We start from the raw sequence: 24,382 nt of genomic DNA, 5'->3' as shown, positions 1-24,382 counted from the left end.
AACGCGATCCCCAAATCAATATAACCGGGGGTCAGTAAAGCCGAGTTACACGTCATATCTCTCTCTCTTCTTGGCTCACCAACGGGATTAAATATATCAATGATAATCCATGTCGGAACCGCCGATAGGGTGTTTTTCAATTTCAATAAAAAGTTAAAATACATGTAAACGAGTTTATCTATCAGAGATAAATCCATACAATAATAAAGGTGGATCGACTCAAGATGGACAGTTATCAAACCCCTCTTTCTTCGTAAGCTCTTCGACAGACGCCTACTCTACTGTCTAGCTTATGCTCGAACGAATATAGGCGATATGCATCCAAAGAGATGTCCAAGCTTTTCTCTTCAGGTGTAAGCTAATTGTCCAATGGTTTGTGCAAACGGAGCTGACATGTTGTGACAGACCCGGTTCGGTACCTGGAGGAAGCTATGGCTCAACCTTGCCATTGCTGAAAAGGTCAGCTCCCGATACACCCTCCCACTTGTGACGAGATAATCAGCTGACAGCAGTGAACATACATAGGAACTCGGTTTGGAAATCAGCGACAAAGCTATTGAGCAAATGAAGGCCAACTTGGATCTTGATGAGGCTCAAATGAAGGTCGCCGCCGAAGAGGAGAAGAAGCGAAGACGTGAGTCAGCTCCCAACGCCCAAGTCGAGTTCCAGTATAGCTTACCGGATGAGCATTTTAGACGATGTTATGGCCCACGTTCATACTTTCGGTACCGTTGCACCTGAGGCTGCCGGTATCATCCAGTGAGTTAGCAAAGTAACTTGCAGCAACGGAGTGCGGGCTAATGACCCTCAAAGTTTGGGTGCTACTTCATGTTACGTCACAGAGTAAGTCAGCTGTGTCGACGATATGTTTTGTAGACAGCTGACAGAACCCCTAACCTCAGCAACGCAGATTTAATCTTCCTTAGAGAAGGTCTTGATATCCTTTTACCTAAATTAGCTGTTGTCATTTCCAGATTCTCCTCATTCGCTGAGAAATACAGAGATTTACCTACTTTAGGATTCACACATTTCCAACCTGCTCAATTAACTACAGTTGGAAAAAGAGCTACTTTATGGATTCAAGAATTATTATGGGATTTAAGAAATTTAGAAAGAGCTAGAAATGATTTAGGTTTTAGAGGTGTAAAAGGTACAACTGGTACCCAAGCTTCTTTCCTGACTCTTTTCAATGGAGACCATGGTAAAGTCGAAGCTCTCGATAAACGAGTTACCGAATTGTTTGGTTTCCCTTACGCTTATCCTGTTACTGGTCAAACTTATTCTCGTAAGATTGATGCGGACGTTCTTGGACCTATGTCGAGTTTCGGTGCAACAGTTCACAAAATCGCTACTGATAGTGAGTTGTGCAGGCTTCGTATTCGCCCCGCAAATTACTGATGATATGAAATGATTAGTCCGTCTTCTTGCCAACCTCAAGGAAATTGAAGAACCTTTCGAAAAAGATCAAATTGGATCCTCAGCTATGGCTTACAAGGTGAGCTGCCGATTGAACTATCTTTTGAAAGCTTGCGTGCAGTTGACATTATCCTCATCGATCAGCGAAATCCCATGAGATGTGAAAGAGCTTGTTCCCTCGCTCGACACCTAATGGCAATTTACCAGAACACCTTGATGACATCTTCTGTCCAATGGTTAGAAAGAACATTAGATGACAGGTAATTCATATTTTTCGTTCATATATCGTAACAATAATGCTGATTAAAAAAACTTTTATCAACAGTGCAAATAGAAGAGTAACAATTCCAGAAGCATTTTTAACAGCAGATATACTTTTAACTACATTACAAAACATTTCAGAAGGTTTAGTAGTTTATCCAAAAGTAATTGAAAGAAGAATTTCACAAGAATTACCTTTTATGGCAACTGAAAATATAATTATGGCAATTGTAAAATCAGGTGGAGATAGACAAGAATGTCATGAGAAAATTAGAGTTTTATCACATCAAGCAGGTTCAGTAGTTAAAGAACAAGGTGGTGAAAATGATTTAATTGATAGAATCAAAAATGAACAATATTTCAAACCTATTTGGAATCAATTAAGTGAATTATTAGATCCAACTACTTTTGTAGGTAGAGCTCCAGAACAAGTTGATGGTTTCGTTAAAGATTGGGTTAAACCTGCTTTAGAAAAATATCAAGATAGTTTAAAGAATGTTAAAACTGCTGAATTATCTGTATAACCTAGTTAGTTTAACAAAGGAAAGAGGTAGATTGGCTTTTAATTTATAGATTGATATTTTTTCAACTTATGCATATGCATTGTATCATTCGGGAAAAAATAGCGTCTGAAATGATTACCGCTGCCGACTGCTTATCAGCTCTGCTCTTCTATCTTATATCGTTACAATGCATTCAGGATAAATTCTATCATATTGACCCGATCTACGCTTGCTCAGAGTACACCTTGATAGTCTTATCCGCACCACCAGTGATCAACCTCGTACCGGTCTTATCGAAAGTAGAACAGAATACACCCTGTTCGCACGAAGATGTCAGCTTGGGAGTATTCTGTGATTTACTAAGCTAATTGTACTTACAGCTTCAGCATCCAGAGAACCAGGTTGAGGAATATCTTTGAGGTGTTGGAATGGTAATCCAGTTTTGTAATCCCATAAAGTCAATGAACCATTATCGGCTGATTGAATTCAAACTCCAAGATTAGCTTCAAATCCAGCTAGTTGGAGTATATTATCTGGAATGGTAAGAATAACAAACTCACCACCAGAGAACAATACACCTTCCGAGTTGACACTCATAGTATTTATGATAGCTTCGTGTCCCACAAAGTTATGGACAAAAGTTCCTTCAGGACATTTCCATTTCTTGATATTATTACCACCCGAACTTGCAGATGCGAATGAATATTCGGTAGGATGGATAGCTAATGCTCTGACTGATTTCTTGTGATGCGTTAAAGTTGTCATACACTTTCCAGCTGCCAAATCCCATAATCTACATTTGCTATCAGCTTTAATCTACTTGACAATCGGTTTCGAACGAGCAAAACTTACCGAACTGTAGAATCCATACTTCCTGAAATGATTTGGGGATCTGAATCTTGTGTTTTTACATCTGCAACCGTACTTGTGTGTCCAGTCAGGGTAAAGATGTTGGCTCGACTTCGCATATCCCAGACCTGAAAGACTGATATCAGCTTGAACATTAAAACACCAATACGACGAGACGACTCACTCGAACACTCGCATCTCGACCAGCAGTAACGAGCACATCGAGCGTGGGATGAACACTGAGGACATCATCAGTCACATGCTCAACTTATGATGGTGTCAACTCACGATAAGGAATAAACACCAGAGAAATGACCATGATAATGTCTGATCACTTTATTCGTTTCCAAATCCCAACATTTGACCATCTACAGCAGTATGAAAGCGAATGTAAGCTTGATTGCGCGAGATGAAGCATCGCTTGATGTTAAGCTTACCTTATCCTCGGCACACGAGAAAAGATAAGGATGCCTATCTGACACCGCCAACCCTCGAACTGTCGAAATATGACCAGTCAAAGATAGTTTCAATTCTCCACTTGCCAAATCCCAGATCTGTGGAAAACAGTTTGTCAGTCTGATTATGAGGCAATAAATGCTGCTAAATGAGCTGAACTGACCTTCACTACTCGATCACCTGCACCGGTTGCAAACCATTGATTCCCCGGGTCCACAGCTACCGCTCTTACCCAACCCATATGACCCGAAATCACTCTTGTGAGTTTCCCTTTTAATAATGACAGGTAGATCAGCTTGTGGTGCAGATGCATACTCCGTCGAGCAATTCAAGAAATTTGAAAAGAGTCTGAACCCCGAACTTACATTGAGGATGATATTCCGGTTTGACTTCTCTAGCTTCCTTCTTTCTCATTAAAGCCTGCGATAATCTTGACGAAGCTTGACCACCTTCAGCAGCGAACCCTTGTTGGTGTCTGAATTTTACCAAAGATCTAGGTTCGGCAGCGGGTATCGAACCGTTTGAAGATCTGAAAACGGCAAGTATTTTAGGTCAATTCTCCATTATCTGCGTGATATAACAGACTTGGCAAAACTCACGATTGACTATCTTCCGGCCCTCCTATCAGCTTCTGTCCCGCTTGTGGTCCTGGTGCCGATGGACCATTGGCAGAAGCAGCAGGTCTTTTGGGTCCTGCAGGTCCTTGTTGACTTGCTAATATAGGAGGAAGGGTTTGTACATCTCTGTATTCTGCTGCGAGTTTCGACGCAAGCTTTATCTTGTTCCTAAGATGATGATACTCATCAGCACATTGCGGGGAACAAGTGAGATGAAATGCGCACAAATGCGATACTCACGCTTTTGCTAATCCATCATCTATAGAATTCCCTTCCACACCATATACTATCCTCGTCCTCTTCGTACTTCTTCGAACTAGATCAGCCAAAGGAGGTAATCCATTCGATGGACCAGCAGTACCATCAGTGGGCGGGATGACTGAAGTAGACATTCTGTAGGTTCTGATTGACTGATGTAAGTACTCAATGACGACTGTCAAAGTGTCTAATGTAAGGATTATTTAGTTATCTCATTAACTTGCCGAAATGAAAGTGAGGACGAGATCATGACGACGGAATCAAATTCATTGAAACTCAAATGACACCCTCACTTTAGCTGACCAGTATGGTGGGTTCAAGTGCATTATGATCACCGAGGCAAATCTCGATTAATGACAGCAGATGTGCATTCCCCAAAATCCAAATCACAGTTTGGATAGCTAGTAATCCAGAAATTGACGAAACATTGGCGTTGGGGTCGTGTCGATACTTCCGACTTTCATCGTCTGTTTTCGCTCAGCACAGGATCATGAGAACCGGAGATATAGTCGCTCATATGCGCCTCGACCTCTAACCCTCCTTTGTCTGGAACCGGACTACGCTATGACAGTCTAGTGCTCTTTTCGATGACTCATTATTTGAAGTCGGAGACAGAACTCGCTCGGCACCCCAGAGATTTTCAACTTGACGCTGAGCACCCTTAGTCACGCTTCTATAAGTATAGCACTAAGCTACCATGGTCGTGGAGATTACGATCTTAGGCCCTTTGGTCGCTGAATCACCAGGATACAAAAAGCCTCAATATACAATGACAGGCTTGATAACCATTTAGATCAATGTCCCCACTTCTGCTTTGATCGCTACGATGCCGGACATCAAGTGGCTCATCCGGCTCGATACCGCTTTTCCTTCCCTTCTGCTCAACTTGATGCTAGATAAGAGGATGCAGACATATATATGAACATCATACCTCAATGCTGAATTGACTTGGCTCCTTTAATTACTGATCCTAAACATTTGAACTATTCTTGCTCATTATACTGACGAAGAAAACCAAAATCAGAGACCAATACTCACATGTCATTGCAATCATTCAATATTAATAACCTCTTCGGGGTACAAGGTAAAGTGAGTCACCGCTCATTCACAGCGCTAGAAGTCTCGAGAATTTCTAACATGCGAGATCATTCAGATCTGCGTCGTTACAGGAGGAGGTACTGGTGAGTTTGAGATACGAATACTCGACTAGATAACTTCCGAACTGAAGAATCGATAACATAGGTCTTGGTAAAGGAATTGCAACTGCTCTCGCAATTAACGGGGCTAAAGCGAGTCTCCATCTTTTGATAATCATCCATTCGAATACTAACATTAACAAAAACAGGTCTTCGTGATCGGAAGGAGATTGAACATAGTTGAAGATTCTGCAAAAGAGATTAACATCGCGGCTAAAGAAAGTGGATTGAGTGGTGAATGTATCGCTCTCGAAGGCGATGTTGGAACCAAGCAAGGGGTTGTCAACGTATATGAGAAGGTATCGAAACTCACAGACAGGGTATGTAGCAATTATGTCACAGTTTCAGCATCTAATTAATTTATGCGCCCTCTTACAGCTCGATTACCTGGTGAATAATGCTGGTTATTCAGGTGGTTGGAGAGTCTCTTCCAATGGCAATGTGTGTTAAGCGTCTCCTACCAACTATACTTGAGTTACTGTGGATTGATGCAATATACACCCGGATCTATAGCACGATCATGAAGGACTCGAAAAGATGCTTTGGTCTATCGAAGAGTGGGTTCGCTTACCATAAACCCTTCATGCAAAGGCAAATACAGGTGTTGATTTTAACCTTTATCATAGCCTCGACTTTGCCAATATGACTGCTATCCATGTGGCAGGACCATACTTACTTGCAGTCAAGTTCATTCCGCTGTTCAAAAAGTCAAAGGACGCATGTGTTACCAACATCACTTCTCTCGCTGCTTACTTCTTGAACAGGTAAACTCCTGATCGTTCATTCGCTTGCGAGCTATGTAGACTGATTGTCCTGTTGTAGGGCCGTATGCGAATACGCTTATGCTTAATCAAAGGCTGCCGGTAAGTACAGTATCATTTGTTGAGTGTATTTCCGAATTCACGTTTCATCTTTGTTGCAGAGACCCATCTTACTGAACTGATGGCTGCCGGTCTTCTGCCATTCAACATTCGAGTCAACTCGATTGCACCGGGTTAGTCTGATTTGCCTATAGCAACGTGATATTTCATCACTGAAGCTTGAAAGTAGGTCTTTTTAAATCCCAACTTACAACTGGAACAAGCGATCGAGATGCTCCCCTCGTACCTCTTGGTCAAGACCAAATCAAAAACATTCCAAAAGGGTAAGCTGAGTAATTAGCTTGACACGTCGTCTCTCTGTTCGGTCACTCCTAGCTGACGAATGCAACAACTTCAGTCGAGAAGGTTTGTGGGAAGAAATTGCGGGTACTGCTTTGATGTTATCTTCGCCTGCCGGATCTTATATCAATGCAGCTACCATTATTATCGATGGAGGATGGAGACTTGTAAGTTTTTCAAGATTCGTTTCAAAATCTCCAACGTTACCCTGCAGACTGACACTTAATGATTAGCTATCATCCGCCAAGGACATTTAATGCACAAATTGGATGCTGTGCTGAACAGAGATTACCAATTATAGTGGAGGTTTGAACTTTCAATGTGATCGTTAACGTACATAGATCAATTGTGATATGCATATATTCATGTTTTGTAGCTCTATGTATGCTGGAGCTTGCACAAGGGGAACAATGAATGCGGACGAAAGGATATCTTTACGGAGACCGCTTGATAATGAGAAAGCTGAATAAGCTATTTACGTACAGTGAGTGCCTTGATAATCATCTCATTCCTACATCGCGTAATCATATGCAAGAGCCCGATGGTCTTCAATTTCCGAAAGCTAAACATAAGTAATACGATAGAAAGATTGCATCCATGACAACCAGTGCTCAAATATATACACAGAAATCATCTTACAGTCTACAATATTCATCGTACTGTGGACCGGTCATATAATACACTTTTCGCCTTTTAAGTTGAATCCTAGTAAACAATTTTGCTTTACCCCGCCACGAATTTTTGAATTGTATCATGTCATACTCATCATTCGAGGTTACCAACTTATTCTCAGTCAAAGGAAAGGTTTGTCCATATTTTATGTTCCTGAATACATAATTATGCTTCAGCTGACTAGACTCGCGGATCATAGGTAGTTGTGGTAACTGGAGGAGGTACAGGTGAGTTACTGACTTTATAATGTCTCATCATATTGTATCTGATTTCACATTCCACATCAGGTATTGGACGAGCTATCACTACTGCGTTGGCTATTAATGGTGCCAAAGTATGTTAATGCAAATCAATCAGATTGAGTTATTCAAGGTAACGATTTTCGTTAACATACTCAACAATACTTCAGGTATACATCATTGGAAGAAGACTTGAGACTCTGCAGAATACAGCAGACGAGCTCAGCACTGCTGCAAGCAAAAATGATGGTCAAGTCATTCCTTTACAAGGCGATATCCTGACCAAAGAAGGTATCCACGCAGTTTCTGAACATCTGATTAAAATCGTTGACAAGGTAAGATTCGATTCAATATCGACTGTAAACTTCAATCGCTGATCGTTTTGCTCTAGGTTGATTATTTGATCAACAATGCGGGAGTAGGAACAAATTACAAGATCCAAGCTGAGAAAGTTCGTTCGAAAAGTCATGCCTCACAAATGATATCCCAAGTAACTGGCTGATGTCGATCCGTTCAACCAGGGAGATCTAGATGCGCTAGAGAAAAAACTCGGTTCGATAGAAACGTAAATTATATTTCCAGCTCAATTGTTCACTCCAAAAGCTTTGCATACTAACATATAATTTAGTTCTGACTTTACCGATATGGCTACAAATTACATTTCTGCTCCTTGGCAATTATCGATCGCGCTTTTACCTTTATTGAGAAAATCAAAAGATCCTGTTATTACCAACATATCTTCTTTAGCTGCATTAATTACTAAACCGTAAGTACCGAGCCCTTTCCATAGTGTTAGAAAAGTGTTTACTGATCAATTTTCATCCTTCAGAGATATCATTCATCCAGCTTATGGAAGTGCTAAAGCAGGAGGTGAATTCATAATCATGAAGACAATTTACAAGGCTTATTACTCAGCTGATCTTCATTTATTTGATAGAATCGCATTTAACACGATTATTAGCTGCTAATTTGATCCCATTTAAGATTCGAGTCAACTCATTATCTCCAGGTAAGACAGGATCTCAAGATTTATTGAGAAACTTTGTCTGACGTGACTTACTGTTGTAATTATTCAGGGATTTTCAAATCTCAGGCTACTACAGGATCAAGTGATCCTAATACACCAGTAGTATCGTTTCTTGATTCTTTTGTTAAATCTTTTCCAGCAGGGTAAATATCACCGTCTTGATTGCGATATAATCATTTTTTGAAAAGCTGATTGAATTTGATGTAGACGAGAGGGTACTTGGGAAGAGCTTGCGGGTATTGCTCTTTTACTTGCGACTCCAGCTGGTGCTCATGTGAATGGCATCGATATCGTAATTGATGGTGGTGCCAAACTCGTGAGTTCTTACGATCATCTCGATTCCCAATAGCATTCATTGCTGATGAGCCTTGTGCCAGGTGTTTGCATGAGCCAGCGACGAAGACTTCTGTATTGGACATGAACAAATGCATGATATACAACACAAATTGGATGAATGTTTATACAACAATGTTTCGGATGATATGATAATGCGTTGACTAGGGATTTCAGATTATATACAACAGTATGTACGGATCGTATTTTACATTACGTTTGCGTTATTCCACAGGTTGCCAACGAGTGTCTCTTCGCGTATGGAGGTATACTTCCGCTTTATCTGATCGATTTCTATTGGTGCTCCAATCACCAGTCTTGCCGGGAAAGAGGTTGGAAACCTGGAACGATCGGTACGGACAAATCAGCCGTATTCGTTACCACCTGTCCCAAGAATGATCCAATCTGAAACACTCACCAGATATCTCTTGCCTTCCTCCAGAACACCTTCTCCCATCGCCTTGACGTCCCAGACGTTCAACATCCCCACTCTGAACGGGTCTCGATTACCTGTTTGGGCGTCCACGAAACGTATCATCCTGAAATCGCGAGCCTCGCGCCTCGGGCAGATAGACTGTGACAATTGCGCATGAGCTTGACGAGGACCTTGGGCGAAGAGCAGATAACCATGACTCACAGCCAATTCCGATTCCATCTCAAATTGCTTCTCTTGCATCTCTTGACTAATACGAATATTTGCGTAGCCTGCCAGATGAACAATTTGATGGGTGTTCATTGACCTCAGACAGCCGAGAGCATCCCTCGATTCCAGCAATCGCTCGTAATCGTTTTCAAGCGAGTCAGGCGGATCAGCTGATTACGAATGCTGTCAGCGTCTTCACTTCGAGAACCTTTCTGCACTGGCACATGCTTACGGTTGACCGATTCGCTTTCTTCCGCCGACTGAGCTAGCAACGACGCCAAATCCTCCATTCTTTCCAGCTCTTTGCGCGTTTTGTCGGCAAGTCGTGTCTTCTCTCCTTCATATCGGTTCTGCGATGTCGACAAAATTGTCAGCGGTTGCTTGACCTCACAGACGTTTGACCATCAGACAATGAGGGCGGATCCGTATAGACTGACTGGATGTCCAACGGGAACAATGAAAGTATGAAGTTACCCAAGAGAAGCAAAACTCACGATCCATGCGTCCTGTCTGATTTGTTCCTCCTCTTCTCCCCAAGGCGACTCGCCTTTACCCATGTAAGCGATTGGGAACACCTTTTCTAGAATCACATCCATGAGGCTAATGATTCCGCCGTCTGCCGATAAGCTCGATAAAGAAGCTATGAAAGGTCGAGGTTGTTTACCCAGCTTGGCAGTCCATCTTGCAAACGAAGTTGAATTTCCGGATATTATGAGGCGAGAATTGTTGAGAGCCTCCAAAACGTCTGTACCGTCATTGCTCGATTCAAGCTTTTCAATTGTGGTCAACTAAGAGGTCTTGCAGGAAAAGGAGATGGCTTACCTTAGCACCAGAGACGGCTATCTTCCTGCCAACTGCGATCCTACCCTTTAATACAGCTTGAGAAAGGCATTCATCTATGTGTGCTTTGATACGGTACCATCCATCCGTTAGCTCGAGGAGATAATCCATCGATTTCTTGTCCTCGGCTTCGGTATGATGTACGGCAGATATGACGAGGACCATCGGTAAAGCAGCAGGGGAATCATGTTCTTGAATCCGTTTGATTACTGATCTTTCCGCGCAGCCGTATTCCCGCTCGTATCTGATTGAAAAGACTGAGCAAAGCGATCCCAACACGAGGAGCTTGAACTGCTTACCGGTATTTCAGCTGGCGGATGACCTCATCCCAATCCCACTTCTCAGAGAACAAGGTAGGTTTGGCTTGGACTTGACCAGCCAGCTTCCACAAAATTTGGCTCCAGTGATTCACCACCCAGCTTGCTTTCGCAAATTCACCCCCATCGGCGTGCAGGGCGTCCAATGCAGCTTCAGGCCCGAGAGAAATGGCATTGTCGCCAAGAAAGCTATATCGAGGACTAGTCTCGAGGTTAATAGCGAATATGTCGTCAGGTCTAATAGCATCATCAGCATGATTCAGGTGGTTGCAGCAGAAGAACCTACATGCCCATCTCCTTCAGTTCGTCTTTGCTGCAATACTGTGGATGTAGGAACGCCGCCTTGTAGTTCCTTCTGTCCGGGATTGCTGCAATGGCAGATGAGTCAGTCACTCTAGTGAAAGCAGGTGTATGGTCACTCACATTCCAGATCAAATATTGGCTGATAATGAGAGACCTCACGTTGCATCGAGGCTCCAGGATCCTGTACCGGTATCGGCGGGAAGTAGGATGTGCCCCCACCAGTCTTGAAAGGGGTGTTGAAACCTTTTTTTGCTTGTCGTTGGCCCGGAGTCGAGCCGAGGCCAATCCTGCGAATCGGTCCGGAAGGGGTTTTGATCTGTATAGGTCGTCTAGCTAGAGAAGCGGGATTACTGGTAGGAGTACGTAATGGCGTTGAAGGTGGATTCGAGCCTTGAGTAGATCTCGGGCGCATGAACGAAGTAGTCCTCGAGGCGTTGTTTCGTGCGGCTGAATGAGCTGCTTCTTGAGGACGAGGTCGACTGGGTGTGACCATATTGGTGTCAAGGTCATTGAAAAGATTAGCAACGGCAGCTCTGCTAGTCGCATTGATTGCAGCTACTTGCTTGCCCGACGCTGATTTGAAGCCGGATATTGGCTTCTCATTCTCAGTCTCCCCTGTACAGTCTCGCGAGCCACTGGTAGATGAGTCATGGTATGTTGTGGTTGGTCTGCTTGATGCAGTCCGAAACGCGGATTCAGATTGGAGTGAGGGCCTGGAGTGGTAAGCATCTTCTTTGACGTTAAGGATATTAAGGGCTTGTTTCACAGAGCCGTGACTGAGACGAGGCGCAGCACTGCCGGAAGCGAGAGCGAAACCGGATCCTCGAGGTAGTTCAGGAGCATTTGGGAACGATGAAGAAGGCTGTATATCATTGTGCTCGTCGACATCATCTAGCGGTCTTGCTGTTCGTTGTGTACCTTGGAGTGAAGCTGCTGCGAAGAGACCTTCGCCGCCTGTTGGTGGAAATTCAGACTTATGGATATTCGTGGGAGTCTGCAAGATCGCTTTTTGAAATGAACTGGTTGGGATAGACGAGGAAGGTTGTGCTTCTTCGATCGCTAAAGCTTGATCAATTTCATTAAAGAGTTTGGAGGCTCTTTGCAGTGATTCGGCTTTGGGTGGAGCTACGATTTTGTTTCTACCAGTCTTGAATCCTACAAAATCCATCGGAAAATCTATCATTTCCTCTTCTTCTATGTTTAAATCGAAATCATCTTCACTAGGATCACTCAATCTAGGTTTTTTAGTTGGCTGGACTTGATCGGGTTTACCTTCTTCCTCTTCTTCACCAGCCCACAGCTTACTAGCCCTTGCTATAGATTCTTTCGAAGGCGGTTTCAATTTGGTTCCTCGTCCTGTAGCGAATCCTACCATTGTTGGTATTTGTACCAGATTGGGTGTTTCTCCAACGAGACTATCATCAAATTCCGCTGGATTGGGATGAGCCTCTTCGAATGATTTATCGTTGCGTATGTCTTCTGCATCGATGTCTCCAAAGTCATCTAAATCATCTGCAGCCAGTCCATCCAGCAAGTCACCAAAGTCTGTGGGTAAATTGGCATCAGGTATGGGCGAAAAGGGACGTGTTGCCGAAGATGGAGGCGCTTGTAAAAGCGACGATGGACCTGCTAGAGGAAAGTCGAAGTCCTCTTCTTCTATGAGAGGCATGGTTCTGGTAGCCACAATCTGAGGAGCATGTGAATCCTCTGTCGTAGTACTTTGAGGAGGATAAAAGAAAAGAGAAAGTAGAAAAGATAGCAGCAAGATTGAAAGAAGGATGACGGTGTTTGATAAATATAAATATAATGTTGTCAGTCGCGTCCGAGATCGATAGGTAGCATTACGTAATCAAAAATTACAATCGATGATGCATTAACTGAAATTATTTTAGAAATGTTCAATAAACCTATCTATGTAATTATGGAATTGTAAAAGCTGCTCGGGCACCAAAGTCATACAATAAGTCAGATACGATTTACATAATGCCAGGTGAGCTTATCAGGTCCATCCAAATTTTGACTAAATGAAAGCTAAAGTGTTCCGACAGACCCATTAGACCCAAATTTACAGAAAGCTTTGACCGAAAGTCAAAAGATTATATTAATATCACTTAAAGCATTAACCTCCCAATCATCTTCCTCACACTCCTCCTCTTCTTCTTCAATCCAATCAGGCTTAGGAGATGCATTTCAACAACTACTAAATCAACTGAGACAATCAATAACTGTTTTAGGTCTCTCATTTAATCCACCTATAACAATTAAAGCAGCAATAAAAGAATTAAATAAAATTTCAGAAAATATAGGTCAATTAATAAGTTGTATTTTAATTTCAAATTTATCATCATTATTATTTGAAGAATGGAAATTTGGAATAATTAATATAATTGAAGAAGTAATTAAACATATAAAGGTATTAGAAAATCAAGATGATTATTTAAGTTCAACAGGTAAAGTTTGGGAATCAATTGATAATTTATTAAATGATCTTTCTAAAGATGAACAAAGTGCTTTAAGGAAAAAATGGAAAATACATCAAAGTACAGTAAAAGATGCTTGGTCGGAATTTAAGGAAATATTAGAAAATCAGGGTGATTCAGAAGATCCGTTAAATGATGGATGGGATGAGCTGGATTTAGGTGGTGAAGAGTTGTCTGAGGATGAAAGAAAGCGAGCTGAAGCAGTATGTCAATAATTGTCCCTGATGATAGTATATCTGTGTCTGACTGTATTTTCTTACCAGGCAAAACCCCTCTTAGCATTACATCAAATCCTCCATGCCACCATACCTAGATTTATTAATCAATTAACAGAAGATCAATATCGACCAATACTGGCCATTTCTACGAATTTTGTAGACGCTTATGACGACGCAGTATCATCCATGCACCCGGGACAAGATGAGCCAGAGATTGAAGAAGCTTTGATTCAACTAGAAGACATCTCAAGGCAGTTGGCAGGCAAGATACAAGATCCAAGTGTAGATAAATGGGTAGAAAGGTTAGAAATTGAACAGAAGAAATGGGAAGAAAGGCGATTAGATCTAAAGACTCTGAAAAATGCCTTATGAGGGGTGTGTATGCATATATATAATATAATGTATCAACTCGAAAACACAAAAATGCTAGAGAAATCGTATGAGAATAATGACATTCATAGTCCAGGAGGAAAAGAGATGTCTAATTGTGTGTCTACTCGTAAATCTCGTTGACGATACCGGTACCGATAGTCTTACCACCTTCTCTTAATGTGAATCTAGATCCAGGTTCAAGAGCAATATCATGGACCAAATCACCGATCATTTCTACGTTATCTCCTGGCATTACTAATTTTTCATGAGCTCCTTCAGTACCCTCTGGGAAGTTAAGGGAGACTGTAACATCGGTGGTTCGGATGAAAAGTTGTGGACGGTAGTTGGCCATGAATGGAGTGTATCGACCACCTTCCTCTTTAGTCAAAATCTACAGCAGATAATAGCGTTAGTAATCTGGCTTGTCGCTGACTCTGAAGGACAAGTGGCGGACGCACATATAATTGAGCCTTGAATTTCTTGACTGATTTGATAGATCCTGGTTGTACCAAGACTTGTCCACGTCTGACTTGCTCTCTCTTGATACCTCGAAGAAGGGCACCCATGTTATCACCAGCTTCACCTCGTTCAAGCTCCTTGTGGAACATCTCTGTTCGCCTCATCAGCTTTTCGCGCTACCGATTGCAATTGTGACAGGTTGTACTTACCGATACCAGTAAGAGTGGTTTTGATGGGGGATCCCATACCAACGATCTCTACTTCCGAACCCTTGGTGATAACACCTCGTTCCACTTTACCAGTAACGACAGTACCTCGACCGGAAATGGAGAAGACATCTTCAACGTACATCAAGAAAGGCTTTTCGAGATCACCTGGATGCGTTTGTGACATTAGTATTACACCCGCGCTGCAAATTGGTCCGAAGGATATCCTTCGAGATGTAACCACTTACGTGGAGGAAGCTCCAACCATGTATCGGCTTGTTCCATTAACTCCTTGATCTTGTTGGCACCTCTCTCTGGGTCTTTTCCTTCTAAAGCAGCTAAAGCAGTACCCATGACAATTGGAGTTTCCTCTCCTTCGAATCCAAATTCAGACAATAACTCCCTCATTTCCATCTCTACCAATTCCAACATCTCGGGATCATCAACTTGATCAACCTTGTTGATGAATACCACTAATCTCTTGATACCAACTTGTCTGGCCAACAACAAGTGTTCCCGGGTTTGAGGCATTTGACCATCGGTAGCTGATACTACAATGATAGCTCCGTCTAATTGAGCGGCACCAGTAATCATATTCTTGATATCTAAGTTATATTGTTAGCATATATGCATCTCGGCATGCTTGGGAGGCTGAAGGATACTCACAATCGGCGTGACCAGGACAATCAATATGAGCGTAATGTCGGTTAGGGGTTTCATATTCGACGTGCTGTTTGTATTTAGCCGTTAATCAGTATATACACCCTTTATACACAAGAATTGAGGATACTTACAGCAGTGGATATAGTGATACCTCTAGCTTTTTCCTCTGGCGCTTTATCGATTTGAGAATAATCCATGAATTTACCACCACCTTGTTCGGCAAGGTATTTGGTGATAGCAGCAGTCAAAGTAGTTTTACCATGATCGACATGACCGATCGTACCGATGTTGAAATGAGGCTTCTTTCTACTGAATTTACCACCTGCTTCAGCGGCGTATCCTCTTGTAGGTAATCTTCTAGGACATTGTACAAGAGCTCTGAATCGAGGTGTAGGAAGGGGTTTAGTAACGAGAGTTCGAGCGAGAGGAACAGAAGGTCCAGCCAAAGGTCGAATCGCAGCTCGAGTTTCGGTGGTTCTGAGTGCTGAAGAGACTCGACTTGAGATGACGTTTCGCATCATTTTGACGTTTGGGTGATATGGTCAATCAAGATGATTGTTTTGGACGAATGAGATCGTAAAATGATCAACTTCGAGCCTGAATGAAATAAAAGTCTGAAAAGTCAAAAGGCTCGGGATCACGATGGTTGCCACAAAGCGGCTTTTCCCGGTGGTGGTCGGTGGATAATCACCACGTGGTATCGTCTACAAAGGAGTGATGTGGAGGAAGTCCACTGAGTAACTGGTTGGTTTTCCTTATATATCTGCCTGTCCTTCTTTCGCTCATTTTCCCATTGTGCAATACCAAGAAACAAAATATATTGCATAGACATGGACCAAGAGTATCAGGATATACTTGAATTTGCTTACGGGCTCGCCGAAAAGGTGAAATCTATCGAAACAGCATGAACTTATAGAAGTAAGCTGAATTTTTTCAATAGGCTACCGACCTCATCCTTAAAGGCTCGGCGGCCAGATGGACCAAGAAGGAAGATATAGAGGAAAAGAAGAACTCTGTAGATGTAAGCTGATACACTCAAGATGAAGGACAGGCCAGTTGACTTCGCAGTTCAGCTTGTGACCGAAACCGATCAAGCGGTAGAGGAAATGATCAAAGCAGCTGTAGCGGAGAAATATCCATCCCATAAATTGTGAGTAGCATTCTTAACTTGATTGATTCGCTGACAATTTGAACTAGTATTGGCGAAGAATCATATGCTGCTGGAGATAGACCCCCATTGACGGATGAATTCACCTGGATTGTTGATCCTATTGATGTACGTTGACCGGTACCAGACCAAAGCTGACATGCAGGGCACCATGAAGTAGGTTCCATAAGCCTCAACGTAGCTGACAAAAGCTTCGTACATTCCTAGTAAGTCCTTACACGCATCGTACTCAGCTGACAGACAGTCCGTTCGTAGCTTGTTCAATAGGGGTAGCCCATAAATCGAAATCAGTTGTAGGAGTGATTGCTTTACCTTTCTTGAATCAAATTGTAGGTCGTCGCACGCTTCAGCGTTCCTCAAGAAGTCTGTCGGGCTTACAGACTACAGCTTTCTGCTCGACTCGGTGGTGGAGCATATATGAACAAATCGACTCCCCTTCCTTTGACAGGTGGAATTCCCCAACCTTTGACGGACCTATCGAAATGCATGATCGGAGCTGAATGTGAATTACAAGCTGATGTTAGTGCGAGAGTTCAGCAAACTGATCATAAGGCTTCATAGGGGGCTCTGATCGTACGGAACAAACATTCGCTAAAAAGACCGCGTCTTTTGCTCGATTAGCTGGAGATCCGACAAAAGGTGTTCAAGGTGGTATTATGGCTCACGCACTGAGAAGTCAGCTTCAGTTCCGTCGAGCGACTAGCACTGAATCTAACTGACCATGAGTCAATTATAGCTACTGGAAGTACATGTTGTAATGTCGCTGCCATTGCTGCAGGGCAGCTAGACGTGTACTGGGATGCCGGCTGTTTCCCGTGGGATGTCTGCGTAAGTCCACTGCCTGTAGGTCGTTGATCCTGCATCAACTGATCACTATTGTCACAAACAGGCTGGTGCGATCATCGTCTCTGAGACTGGCGGATTTTTCTCAGGCGGAAAAGGCGCATTCGAAAAAGCAGCTGGACCGGGTGAAATCCTAATGGGACGACGTTACGTCCTTGTCAGAGCCTTGCCGCCTTCCAAGGTGAGCAGCTTCTCAGATTTGCAATCATTTCATCTGCTGATCAGTGTACAGACCGAGACGACTGAACAGATACAACGTCGATTGGTCAAGGAGCTATACGAAACTGTTGAAGAGTGGACCAACGAGGATATGTAGCTATACCCCAATAGACCGGATAGAAGCTATCTTCCCACTTGACTGCTATGAATCTACTTTAAGTATCCTACAGACAATTCACGGTTTTCTAGTCCTTCTTTTGAATGATGCAAATAGGCTGAGCATGAATATATCTTTGCCTTTGGCTACATAGGCTGAGTTCGGTGTGCCGAATTTATAATCGGCGGTGAGAGATCACGCGTAAAATATGGAATTCGGATTATCTGTATGGTCGAACGTTGGGGACTCCACATTCTTTAGCGATGGCGTGATTAACCATTTTAACATTTATTTGGAAAACATATCATTGAAATGACGTTCTTCCACATACACCCTCGCATGAGTATTCGGAAATTCTTTGTAAGGCATATGCGAGAGATGTCAGTATGAACAAATGTATAAAATACGTTAAGCTGATTCAGACGTTCAGTCTGTTTAAATCATCTTACCCATCCTGAATTAAACTTGTGTACAAACTGATAAAGAGAAGGAAATTTTCACGCCATGCCACCTCGAGCTACTTTACCTCGTTCCGTTCAATTACCAAGCAATAAGCTCACTTGGAAACCACCTAAACCTCATTTAGCATCATATCATCCACCTGCGCCTACTGCTTCTTCTTCTTCAACTACATATTTTGTACCTCCAACTTCACCACAATTACCACCTAGACGTAAACCCATCTTTAACCCTGGTGGATTTGGTCTTCAGTCTTCTCCGAAACCCGCTCCTTCACCTAGATCGTGGAAAGGTAAAGAAAAGGAAATTGAGGAGATTCAGAAAAAAGATGATGAACTTAGAAGAGATGAAGAAAGATTAGAAGGTAAAGAATCAACTAAAGGAAAAGAAGAAGCTGAAGCTTGCTATGTTGTGAGTACAATTGTTCACTACGAAGCTATGAGTTAAATTCATCAAATCTGATATAATGATAATATCAAAGCCACCGCCTGCTACACTTCATTTCCATTCTACAAATCAATTACCATTATTATATTCTCCTCAACCTTTACCACCTTTTCAAATAGCATACGAAACATGGGGTAAACTTAATTCAGCAAGGGATAATGCAATTTTACTTCATACGGGATTATCAGCTTCTTCTCATGTTGCATCAGGTGGAAATGACGTTTCAACAAGTACATCTTCAAAACCAGGTTGGTGGGAAGATTTCGTTGGATCAGGAAAATCAATTGATACAGATAAATTTTTCGTTATTTGTACTAATGTTTTAGGAGGTTGTTTTGGTTCAACTGGTCCTTCTTCACCTTATCCACCTGGTGATGGTGAAACTCGTTGGGCAACAAGATTTCCAATGTTATCAATTCATGATATGACAAGAGCTCAACTTGATTTATTAGATTATTTAAAAATTGATAAATTATATGCAAGTATAGGATCAAGTATGGGTGGAATGCAATCTATTTCAATGGCTTATATCGCTCCTGAAAGAGTAGGAAGAGTTGCTAGTATTTCTGCGAGTGGAAGATCAGGTCTAAATGGTGTAGGAATGAGATATGCTCAAAGGAGTGGTAAGCTCATTCATAGCTATCGCAGACAACGTGTAGGTTCGATGCTGATGTGCTGTTTACTATTTCAGTCCTCATGGCAGACCCTAACTGGAACAGAGGATTTTATTACGACGGTGTACCCCCTCATAACGGTATGAAGCTTGCTAGGCGTGAGTTCAAGATTTTAATCGAGTATGACAAAGGTCACAAAATTGACGGGTTGTATCCTCTAGAAATCGCTACCATCACTTATCGATCCGGACCAGAATGGGAACAACGATTTGGACGACAAATGCTTTCAGAGCAAGAAGCTGCCTTGGACTCGGATGGGAACCCAGATGTACCTAGACTTAGTCCAGATTTCTTGATTGAAACATATCTTGATCATCAAGTAAGTCTTTGAACCTTTTCCGAAGTCACCTCAATTCTAAAGCTTATATCAATTGGAAACAGGGGGAGAGGTTTTGTTTAACATACGACGCCAATTCAATGATTTATTTATCAAAAGCAATGGATTTATTTGATATGTCTTCAACAGCACTTACATCTTTAGCAAAGAAATTCAATACAGCTTATCCTAATTCAAATCCTTTTCCTTACCCTTCTGATCCAGTTGGAATATCAGTTTCATTACCTAGAAATGAAAATTTATTAAAATTCAAAGAAAATGATAAAAATGAAATTGAAATTAAAAAGAAATTGAAAAAATTCATTCCAACCTCAAAATCACCTCATTTATCTGAACTTTCTTTAGGTCTTAAACGTTTAAAAGATATACCAGCTTTGGTATTAGGTGTACAATCTGATGTACTTTTTCCTGTTGAACAACAACGTGAACTTGCTGATGCACTCAAGTTGACTGGAAATCAAAATGTAACTTATTACGAATTAGGTGGTGTATGGGGACATGATACTTTTTTATTAGATGTTCAAAACGTCGGAGGAGCAATTAGGGGATTCCTGCATTAGATAAAAAGGATGAGACATTATAACGAGCAAAAACGTTGTAGAGTAGGCTGAGTTGATGCAGTGTCAAGTGGTGTGGTGATGTATTCGTTGAATTATATTCAGAAAAAATTGTATGCATACTATTACAAACTCGAATGAAAAAAGCCCTTTTCGTTCTACATCCCGAGTGATGCGTTACCGACAGAATCCTCCGAGCCCAGTAACCTGTTGTCGACAATTAGCACGCATACATTCGTTCAATCAGTTCAACTCACGCAAACTCCTTCATCAAAGAACATTCTCCTCCGTTCTCTAGATCGATATTATACGCTTGGAATAACCCATCTGCAGATATAACCATAACCTGAGGTGCGGTCCTGTAAACGAGTTTCAATTACTACTTGCGCTCTTTCTCGGGCGTTTACACATCACATCACATCAACTCACCCGCTCATAGCTACCACCGTTCTAGCACTACTACCTCTCAACTTGATAAATGCGAAATCCCTTTGAGGTTCCCACATCTCCGAAACACTTCTTGGTAAGTATCCTCCTACACCACCCACAAAGGATTTACCGATATGGTAAGACCTCCTACCCAAAGAGGATGCTGCTGAGTCCTTTCCCGCCAATTTGGCTGAAGAGAGCGGTGGTGAATTGGAAGGGGCGTCAGATGGAGTAGGTGATCTTGCTCCGTCGACATGTTCAGGTATATCTACAATGCCTCCGTTATTTGAACCACCAACACCCTTTCCTTTGGAATTGGCCAGTTTATATATATGTATAGTTGACGAGTCTGATGATACCGCCAATAACGAGCTTGCGAGGTTGAAATTCATACTAAAGATCTTGGCATTTTGGGTACCTCGTCTGAACTGCCATAGTTTTTTCGCATCAGGTACGGAGAACACTCTGACCACAGTACCCTTATCTGAAGCAGTAGCTAACATGGTGCCAGTAGAGTTGAGAGCGAGAGCAGCAATAGGTGTTTTGTGAGCTTGAATGACGTTGAGTGCTGAAAGGGATATAGTATCAAATAGGAGAACATCACCTGTTGTAGGTGCGGGAGGAGCTGCAGGAACAGCACTTGAGGAAAGAGGAGCTGAAGATGCGGAAGGCGCTGGAGAAGGATAGGCAAGGTAAGAATGCTCGGAGGACGATGAAAGCGCACAGACAGCTGAGTACAAGTATATACATCAACAGTTACATAAGTATACCCGGGAAACAGCGAAAGTCTTGTCAAGCAAGACAAAACAGATTGTCACTCACCATTAGGATTTGGCCCGGTCTCAATGGTGTGCAATAACTTCATCGTCGATATGTCGTATATGTAAATCTCGTTCTCCAATACCACTATCAATCTTTTTCGATTCATCTTGACTGACAGGACGGAAGTTGGAAAAATAAGCTCGCAAATGGTGGATTGACGCTGATAGCTCACCCATTAGTCAATTAGTGAATGCGTTAGGTCATTGTGTGGCTTACCTTCGTATTGACTATCTGCAATTTCCGAGGACTATTTGAAGGTTGAGTGTCTGCTGCTCCCACCAATGCGACTAGCGAAGTACAGAATAACATCTCCACAATACCTGTAGCTCCTTGATCATCTGCACAAATAGTCAATCGCCCGTCTTCTAGCAAATCTACTGAAAGATGGCTCACTTTTGGAATGTACTTTACCAAAGGGATCACAATTGAGTATAGTATATCCCTTCTTGTGTCCTACGGCTATACACGAGAAGTCTTGGTTGAAATTACAGCACTTAAGCGAAGAGAAGGTCAGCCATACGTTTGTCGTAGATGTGAGAATTGCTCTGAAATGACTGTCCGCTTCCTCGAATAGTTGAGCAGGCGAAGAGAACTTACCAAGAGGTCTGGATGACGTTTACCGAGGCGTGACATTCTGAATGACTGATCTCAGTATGTAGCTCCTTGTGATCCTATTTCTGCTTGTCAGTGAAGAGATGATCTGATGGTGTTGTTGGAATTGCGAATAAAAATCTAAGTGGGCAATATATTGTGAATATAAGTGTAGATTGTAGAGATGTAAGTGTATAAGCTAATTGAAATTGATGTAGTGGTGAACTTGGCGTCATTATTAATCTGAAGTCTTACGGGGATATCCGTGCTTATTAGCCGAAAACAGCAAAACAAGCAAAATAAGTCCCAGTGGCAAAACAATTGACACTCTGATCAAATCATATGCATGCAACAAATTGAAATAGTCTTCTGTATGGTCAGTTGACGAAAAAAGACAAGTATATGCATACAGACAGGACGTGGTCGCCTGACGAGGACGAATATCACCACCAGCTCTTTTTCTTCGCTTCTCCAGTCCAACCAATCTGCCTCGCGTTCTCCTGACGATCATCGACTGCATGATAATTGTGTTGCTGGGGTGGAAGCATGTGCTGTTGAGGATGGGGTATATGAGGGGGTAATTGAGGCATGAATTGACTTTGCGGAGGCCAGAAGCTATTGTTGGACGACGGTACTTCTTGATGTGACGCTTTGGCTCGCAAGTTGAATAATGCTGAATTAGTGAGGATGATCAGGAAACTAAGAGTGACTAACGTGAAGCTCTACAGGAATGCGTCACAACAAATTAGTGGGGAACATCTCTTCCCTGGCTTATTGAATGATTAGCTCACCATGGTCTTCCAGCTTATGGGGTCGACAAAGCTATTGATAACACCTGCAAAGGTCTCCGCAATGATATTGATCCGTCCGACCATGGTGGGATCCCGATTCATACAGGCATCCCACGCCTTACAAGGTGCCTCCCTGTCCATCGTAGTAATCATCAGCATGTATGCTACCTCACAAGAACGCTATATGGAGACCTTACATTGCTGGAACTCGTAAAGCTGGGTCGCAACGGTTGGTCAGGTATAAATTCGTACATTCTGCTATTTCTTGTAGTATTTCTAAGGAAGATAGAAGGAATTGTCAGTGTTGTTTGTGATAAGAACAATGGTACTGGACCTACCAACAGAATGTTCTTGCATTTTATCCTTGACATCGCGTCTCACAGTCAAGACAAATTGCACACCAAGGTATAAGCAGAATAAAACGATAGAAGCGTTGACACCAAATTGAAGATATCTTTCAATTTGAGTCATCAGCTGAGCACATAGGTCTGAACAAGGCTACAATTAAGGCGAGCACTTACCCAAGCAGCAAAGCAGGTATTTCAGAATGCCTCAAGGCAGGCGGTGTCATATGGACATTATAGTGATGTTCAGATTTTGAATATGTCGGGGTTGAAGAATCGCTATGGCGAATCGATATCTGGACGATACAGTTGAGCAGGACATCCCCAGAGTAACGCATTGACAAACTCACCCCATCTTCGCTCCGCTGTTGTTGCTTCTTTGCCTTCTCTCGCTTCCTATTCGTTCTAGTTACAGCACCTTTCGCGAATTTTCTAGGTTGCTCATCTTTCAATTCCTTGTCATTATCCTCCTCATTCTCCTTCTCGTCTTCCACTTTGGCTTCTGTGCCCTTCGAAGGAGTTTCAGCGGGTTTGACTGGAGTAGCTAAACCCCTAGCAGGACTATCCATATCGATATCGTCTACGGTCGCTAGACTCGCTGCTGCAGGTGTCCGTGGTGCGGTATTGTACCACTGGGAAGGATCATATGAAGGGGCTTTTTTAGGCGTATTGAGTGCAGCTAGAAGTAACGGCGCTGAATTTGAGGAAGGATTGGTGAAATGAGCGAATCCGCTAGTGTGATTTGGGTTGAATGGTATAGCTCGATCAAGCTCGCTGTGAAAACCTGCAATACAATGGTTTGAGTCAATAAATCATGAACACCCTCTATCGAAGATTTGCGATAAACCCAACTCACGCTTCCTAGCGTGTCCATCTTGACTTGAACTTGTACCAACAAGATTGAAAGCGTCTAAGCGGGATGTATCATACGAGGAATCGATATCCATAGGACCAGATTTGTCGCGAGGCTCATAAGTGAAGCTGTCTTCGTCCATATTGACGAGGCTCTCTTTGCACCAATAACGAAGTCGAAAGCAACAAACGCAACAAGTAGAGTCAAGAATACAAGGTAAAATCTATAAATGTAGAAATCAACAAATAAATCGAAATAAATAT

General features: G+C 42.3%; 12 protein-coding genes across 12 annotated transcripts; 7 read left to right on the top strand and 5 right to left on the bottom strand.

Moving 5' to 3' along the window:
* Positions 1-224: 224 nt before the first annotated feature.
* I206_107689 (adenylosuccinate lyase) lies at positions 225-2,201 on the top strand (the record flags this gene model as incomplete). The annotated part of the gene is made up of 10 exons (XM_019157734.1): positions 225-253; positions 311-353; positions 406-459; positions 526-634; positions 696-759; positions 814-843; positions 903-1,357; positions 1,416-1,495; positions 1,561-1,676; positions 1,742-2,201. The coding sequence occupies 10 exons, from the start codon at positions 225-227 to the stop codon at positions 2,199-2,201; spliced, it is 1,440 nt and encodes a 479-aa protein (XP_019009374.1).
* A 202-nt stretch (positions 2,202-2,403) lies between these two features.
* Positions 2,404-4,494, bottom strand: I206_107688 (pre-mRNA-splicing factor PRP46; the record flags this gene model as incomplete). The annotated part of the gene is made up of 11 exons (XM_019157733.1): positions 2,404-2,496; positions 2,559-2,656; positions 2,741-2,973; positions 3,033-3,157; positions 3,214-3,268; positions 3,318-3,397; positions 3,467-3,583; positions 3,649-3,755; positions 3,851-4,014; positions 4,085-4,270; positions 4,343-4,494. 11 exons carry the CDS (start codon positions 4,492-4,494, stop codon positions 2,404-2,406), a joined length of 1,410 nt encoding a protein of 469 aa, XP_019009373.1.
* Positions 4,495-5,398: 904 nt separating this feature from the next.
* I206_107687 (uncharacterized protein) lies at positions 5,399-6,406 on the top strand (the record flags this gene model as incomplete). Its single annotated transcript, XM_070203577.1, has 8 exons — positions 5,399-5,449; positions 5,514-5,541; positions 5,603-5,649; positions 5,706-5,876; positions 5,935-5,997; positions 6,070-6,113; positions 6,183-6,320; positions 6,379-6,406. 8 exons carry the CDS (start codon positions 5,399-5,401, stop codon positions 6,404-6,406), a joined length of 570 nt encoding a protein of 189 aa, XP_070059678.1.
* A 92-nt stretch (positions 6,407-6,498) lies between these two features.
* On the top strand, positions 6,499-6,973 carry I206_107686 (uncharacterized protein; the record flags this gene model as incomplete). The annotated part of the gene is made up of 4 exons (XM_070203576.1): positions 6,499-6,550; positions 6,607-6,700; positions 6,775-6,883; positions 6,950-6,973. The coding sequence occupies 4 exons, from the start codon at positions 6,499-6,501 to the stop codon at positions 6,971-6,973; spliced, it is 279 nt and encodes a 92-aa protein (XP_070059677.1).
* Positions 6,974-7,469: 496 nt separating this feature from the next.
* I206_107685 (uncharacterized protein) lies at positions 7,470-9,043 on the top strand (the record flags this gene model as incomplete). The annotated part of the gene is made up of 12 exons (XM_070203575.1): positions 7,470-7,520; positions 7,588-7,615; positions 7,676-7,722; positions 7,798-7,962; positions 8,019-8,078; positions 8,149-8,192; positions 8,256-8,393; positions 8,457-8,497; positions 8,565-8,636; positions 8,704-8,797; positions 8,862-8,970; positions 9,032-9,043. The coding sequence occupies 12 exons, from the start codon at positions 7,470-7,472 to the stop codon at positions 9,041-9,043; spliced, it is 861 nt and encodes a 286-aa protein (XP_070059676.1).
* Positions 9,044-9,211: 168 nt separating this feature from the next.
* I206_107684 (uncharacterized protein) lies at positions 9,212-12,759 on the bottom strand (the record flags this gene model as incomplete). Its single annotated transcript, XM_019157730.1, has 9 exons — positions 9,212-9,328; positions 9,406-9,561; positions 9,625-9,800; positions 9,863-9,980; positions 10,125-10,400; positions 10,453-10,714; positions 10,770-11,024; positions 11,074-11,155; positions 11,211-12,759. The coding sequence occupies 9 exons, from the start codon at positions 12,757-12,759 to the stop codon at positions 9,212-9,214; spliced, it is 2,991 nt and encodes a 996-aa protein (XP_019009370.1).
* A 314-nt stretch (positions 12,760-13,073) lies between these two features.
* I206_107683 (uncharacterized protein) lies at positions 13,074-14,160 on the top strand (the record flags this gene model as incomplete). Its single annotated transcript, XM_019157729.1, has 3 exons — positions 13,074-13,080; positions 13,139-13,773; positions 13,834-14,160. 3 exons carry the CDS (start codon positions 13,074-13,076, stop codon positions 14,158-14,160), a joined length of 969 nt encoding a protein of 322 aa, XP_019009369.1.
* A 121-nt stretch (positions 14,161-14,281) lies between these two features.
* I206_107682 (translation elongation factor Tu) lies at positions 14,282-16,009 on the bottom strand (the record flags this gene model as incomplete). Its single annotated transcript, XM_019157728.1, has 6 exons — positions 14,282-14,551; positions 14,619-14,770; positions 14,829-14,993; positions 15,074-15,430; positions 15,492-15,555; positions 15,620-16,009. The coding sequence occupies 6 exons, from the start codon at positions 16,007-16,009 to the stop codon at positions 14,282-14,284; spliced, it is 1,398 nt and encodes a 465-aa protein (XP_019009368.1).
* Positions 16,010-16,318: 309 nt separating this feature from the next.
* On the top strand, positions 16,319-17,815 carry I206_107681 (uncharacterized protein; the record flags this gene model as incomplete). The annotated part of the gene is made up of 10 exons (XM_019157727.1): positions 16,319-16,372; positions 16,429-16,509; positions 16,562-16,638; positions 16,686-16,768; positions 16,864-16,985; positions 17,044-17,158; positions 17,218-17,331; positions 17,393-17,484; positions 17,546-17,680; positions 17,732-17,815. The coding sequence occupies 10 exons, from the start codon at positions 16,319-16,321 to the stop codon at positions 17,813-17,815; spliced, it is 957 nt and encodes a 318-aa protein (XP_019009367.1).
* Positions 17,816-18,319: 504 nt separating this feature from the next.
* On the top strand, positions 18,320-20,292 carry I206_107680 (homoserine O-acetyltransferase; the record flags this gene model as incomplete). The annotated part of the gene is made up of 5 exons (XM_019157726.1): positions 18,320-18,685; positions 18,756-19,344; positions 19,413-19,493; positions 19,557-19,714; positions 19,777-20,292. The coding sequence occupies 5 exons, from the start codon at positions 18,320-18,322 to the stop codon at positions 20,290-20,292; spliced, it is 1,710 nt and encodes a 569-aa protein (XP_019009366.1).
* A 155-nt stretch (positions 20,293-20,447) lies between these two features.
* Positions 20,448-22,173, bottom strand: I206_107679 (uncharacterized protein; the record flags this gene model as incomplete). Its single annotated transcript, XM_019157725.1, has 7 exons — positions 20,448-20,496; positions 20,547-20,648; positions 20,719-21,448; positions 21,541-21,700; positions 21,757-21,878; positions 21,934-22,033; positions 22,138-22,173. 7 exons carry the CDS (start codon positions 22,171-22,173, stop codon positions 20,448-20,450), a joined length of 1,299 nt encoding a protein of 432 aa, XP_019009365.1.
* A 401-nt stretch (positions 22,174-22,574) lies between these two features.
* Positions 22,575-24,261, bottom strand: I206_107678 (uncharacterized protein; the record flags this gene model as incomplete). The annotated part of the gene is made up of 7 exons (XM_019157724.1): positions 22,575-22,853; positions 22,923-23,055; positions 23,120-23,198; positions 23,261-23,376; positions 23,444-23,562; positions 23,617-24,050; positions 24,123-24,261. The coding sequence occupies 7 exons, from the start codon at positions 24,259-24,261 to the stop codon at positions 22,575-22,577; spliced, it is 1,299 nt and encodes a 432-aa protein (XP_019009364.1).
* Between the last annotated feature and the right edge of the window lie 121 nt (positions 24,262-24,382).

This window comes from Kwoniella pini, chromosome 11, assembly GCF_000512605.2.
Source record: "Kwoniella pini CBS 10737 chromosome 11, complete sequence".
NCBI classification, from domain to species: domain Eukaryota; kingdom Fungi; phylum Basidiomycota; class Tremellomycetes; order Tremellales; family Cryptococcaceae; genus Kwoniella; species Kwoniella pini.
Note: the sequence above shows the minus strand (reverse complement) of the source record. Positions and strands in the feature narration are given on the sequence as shown.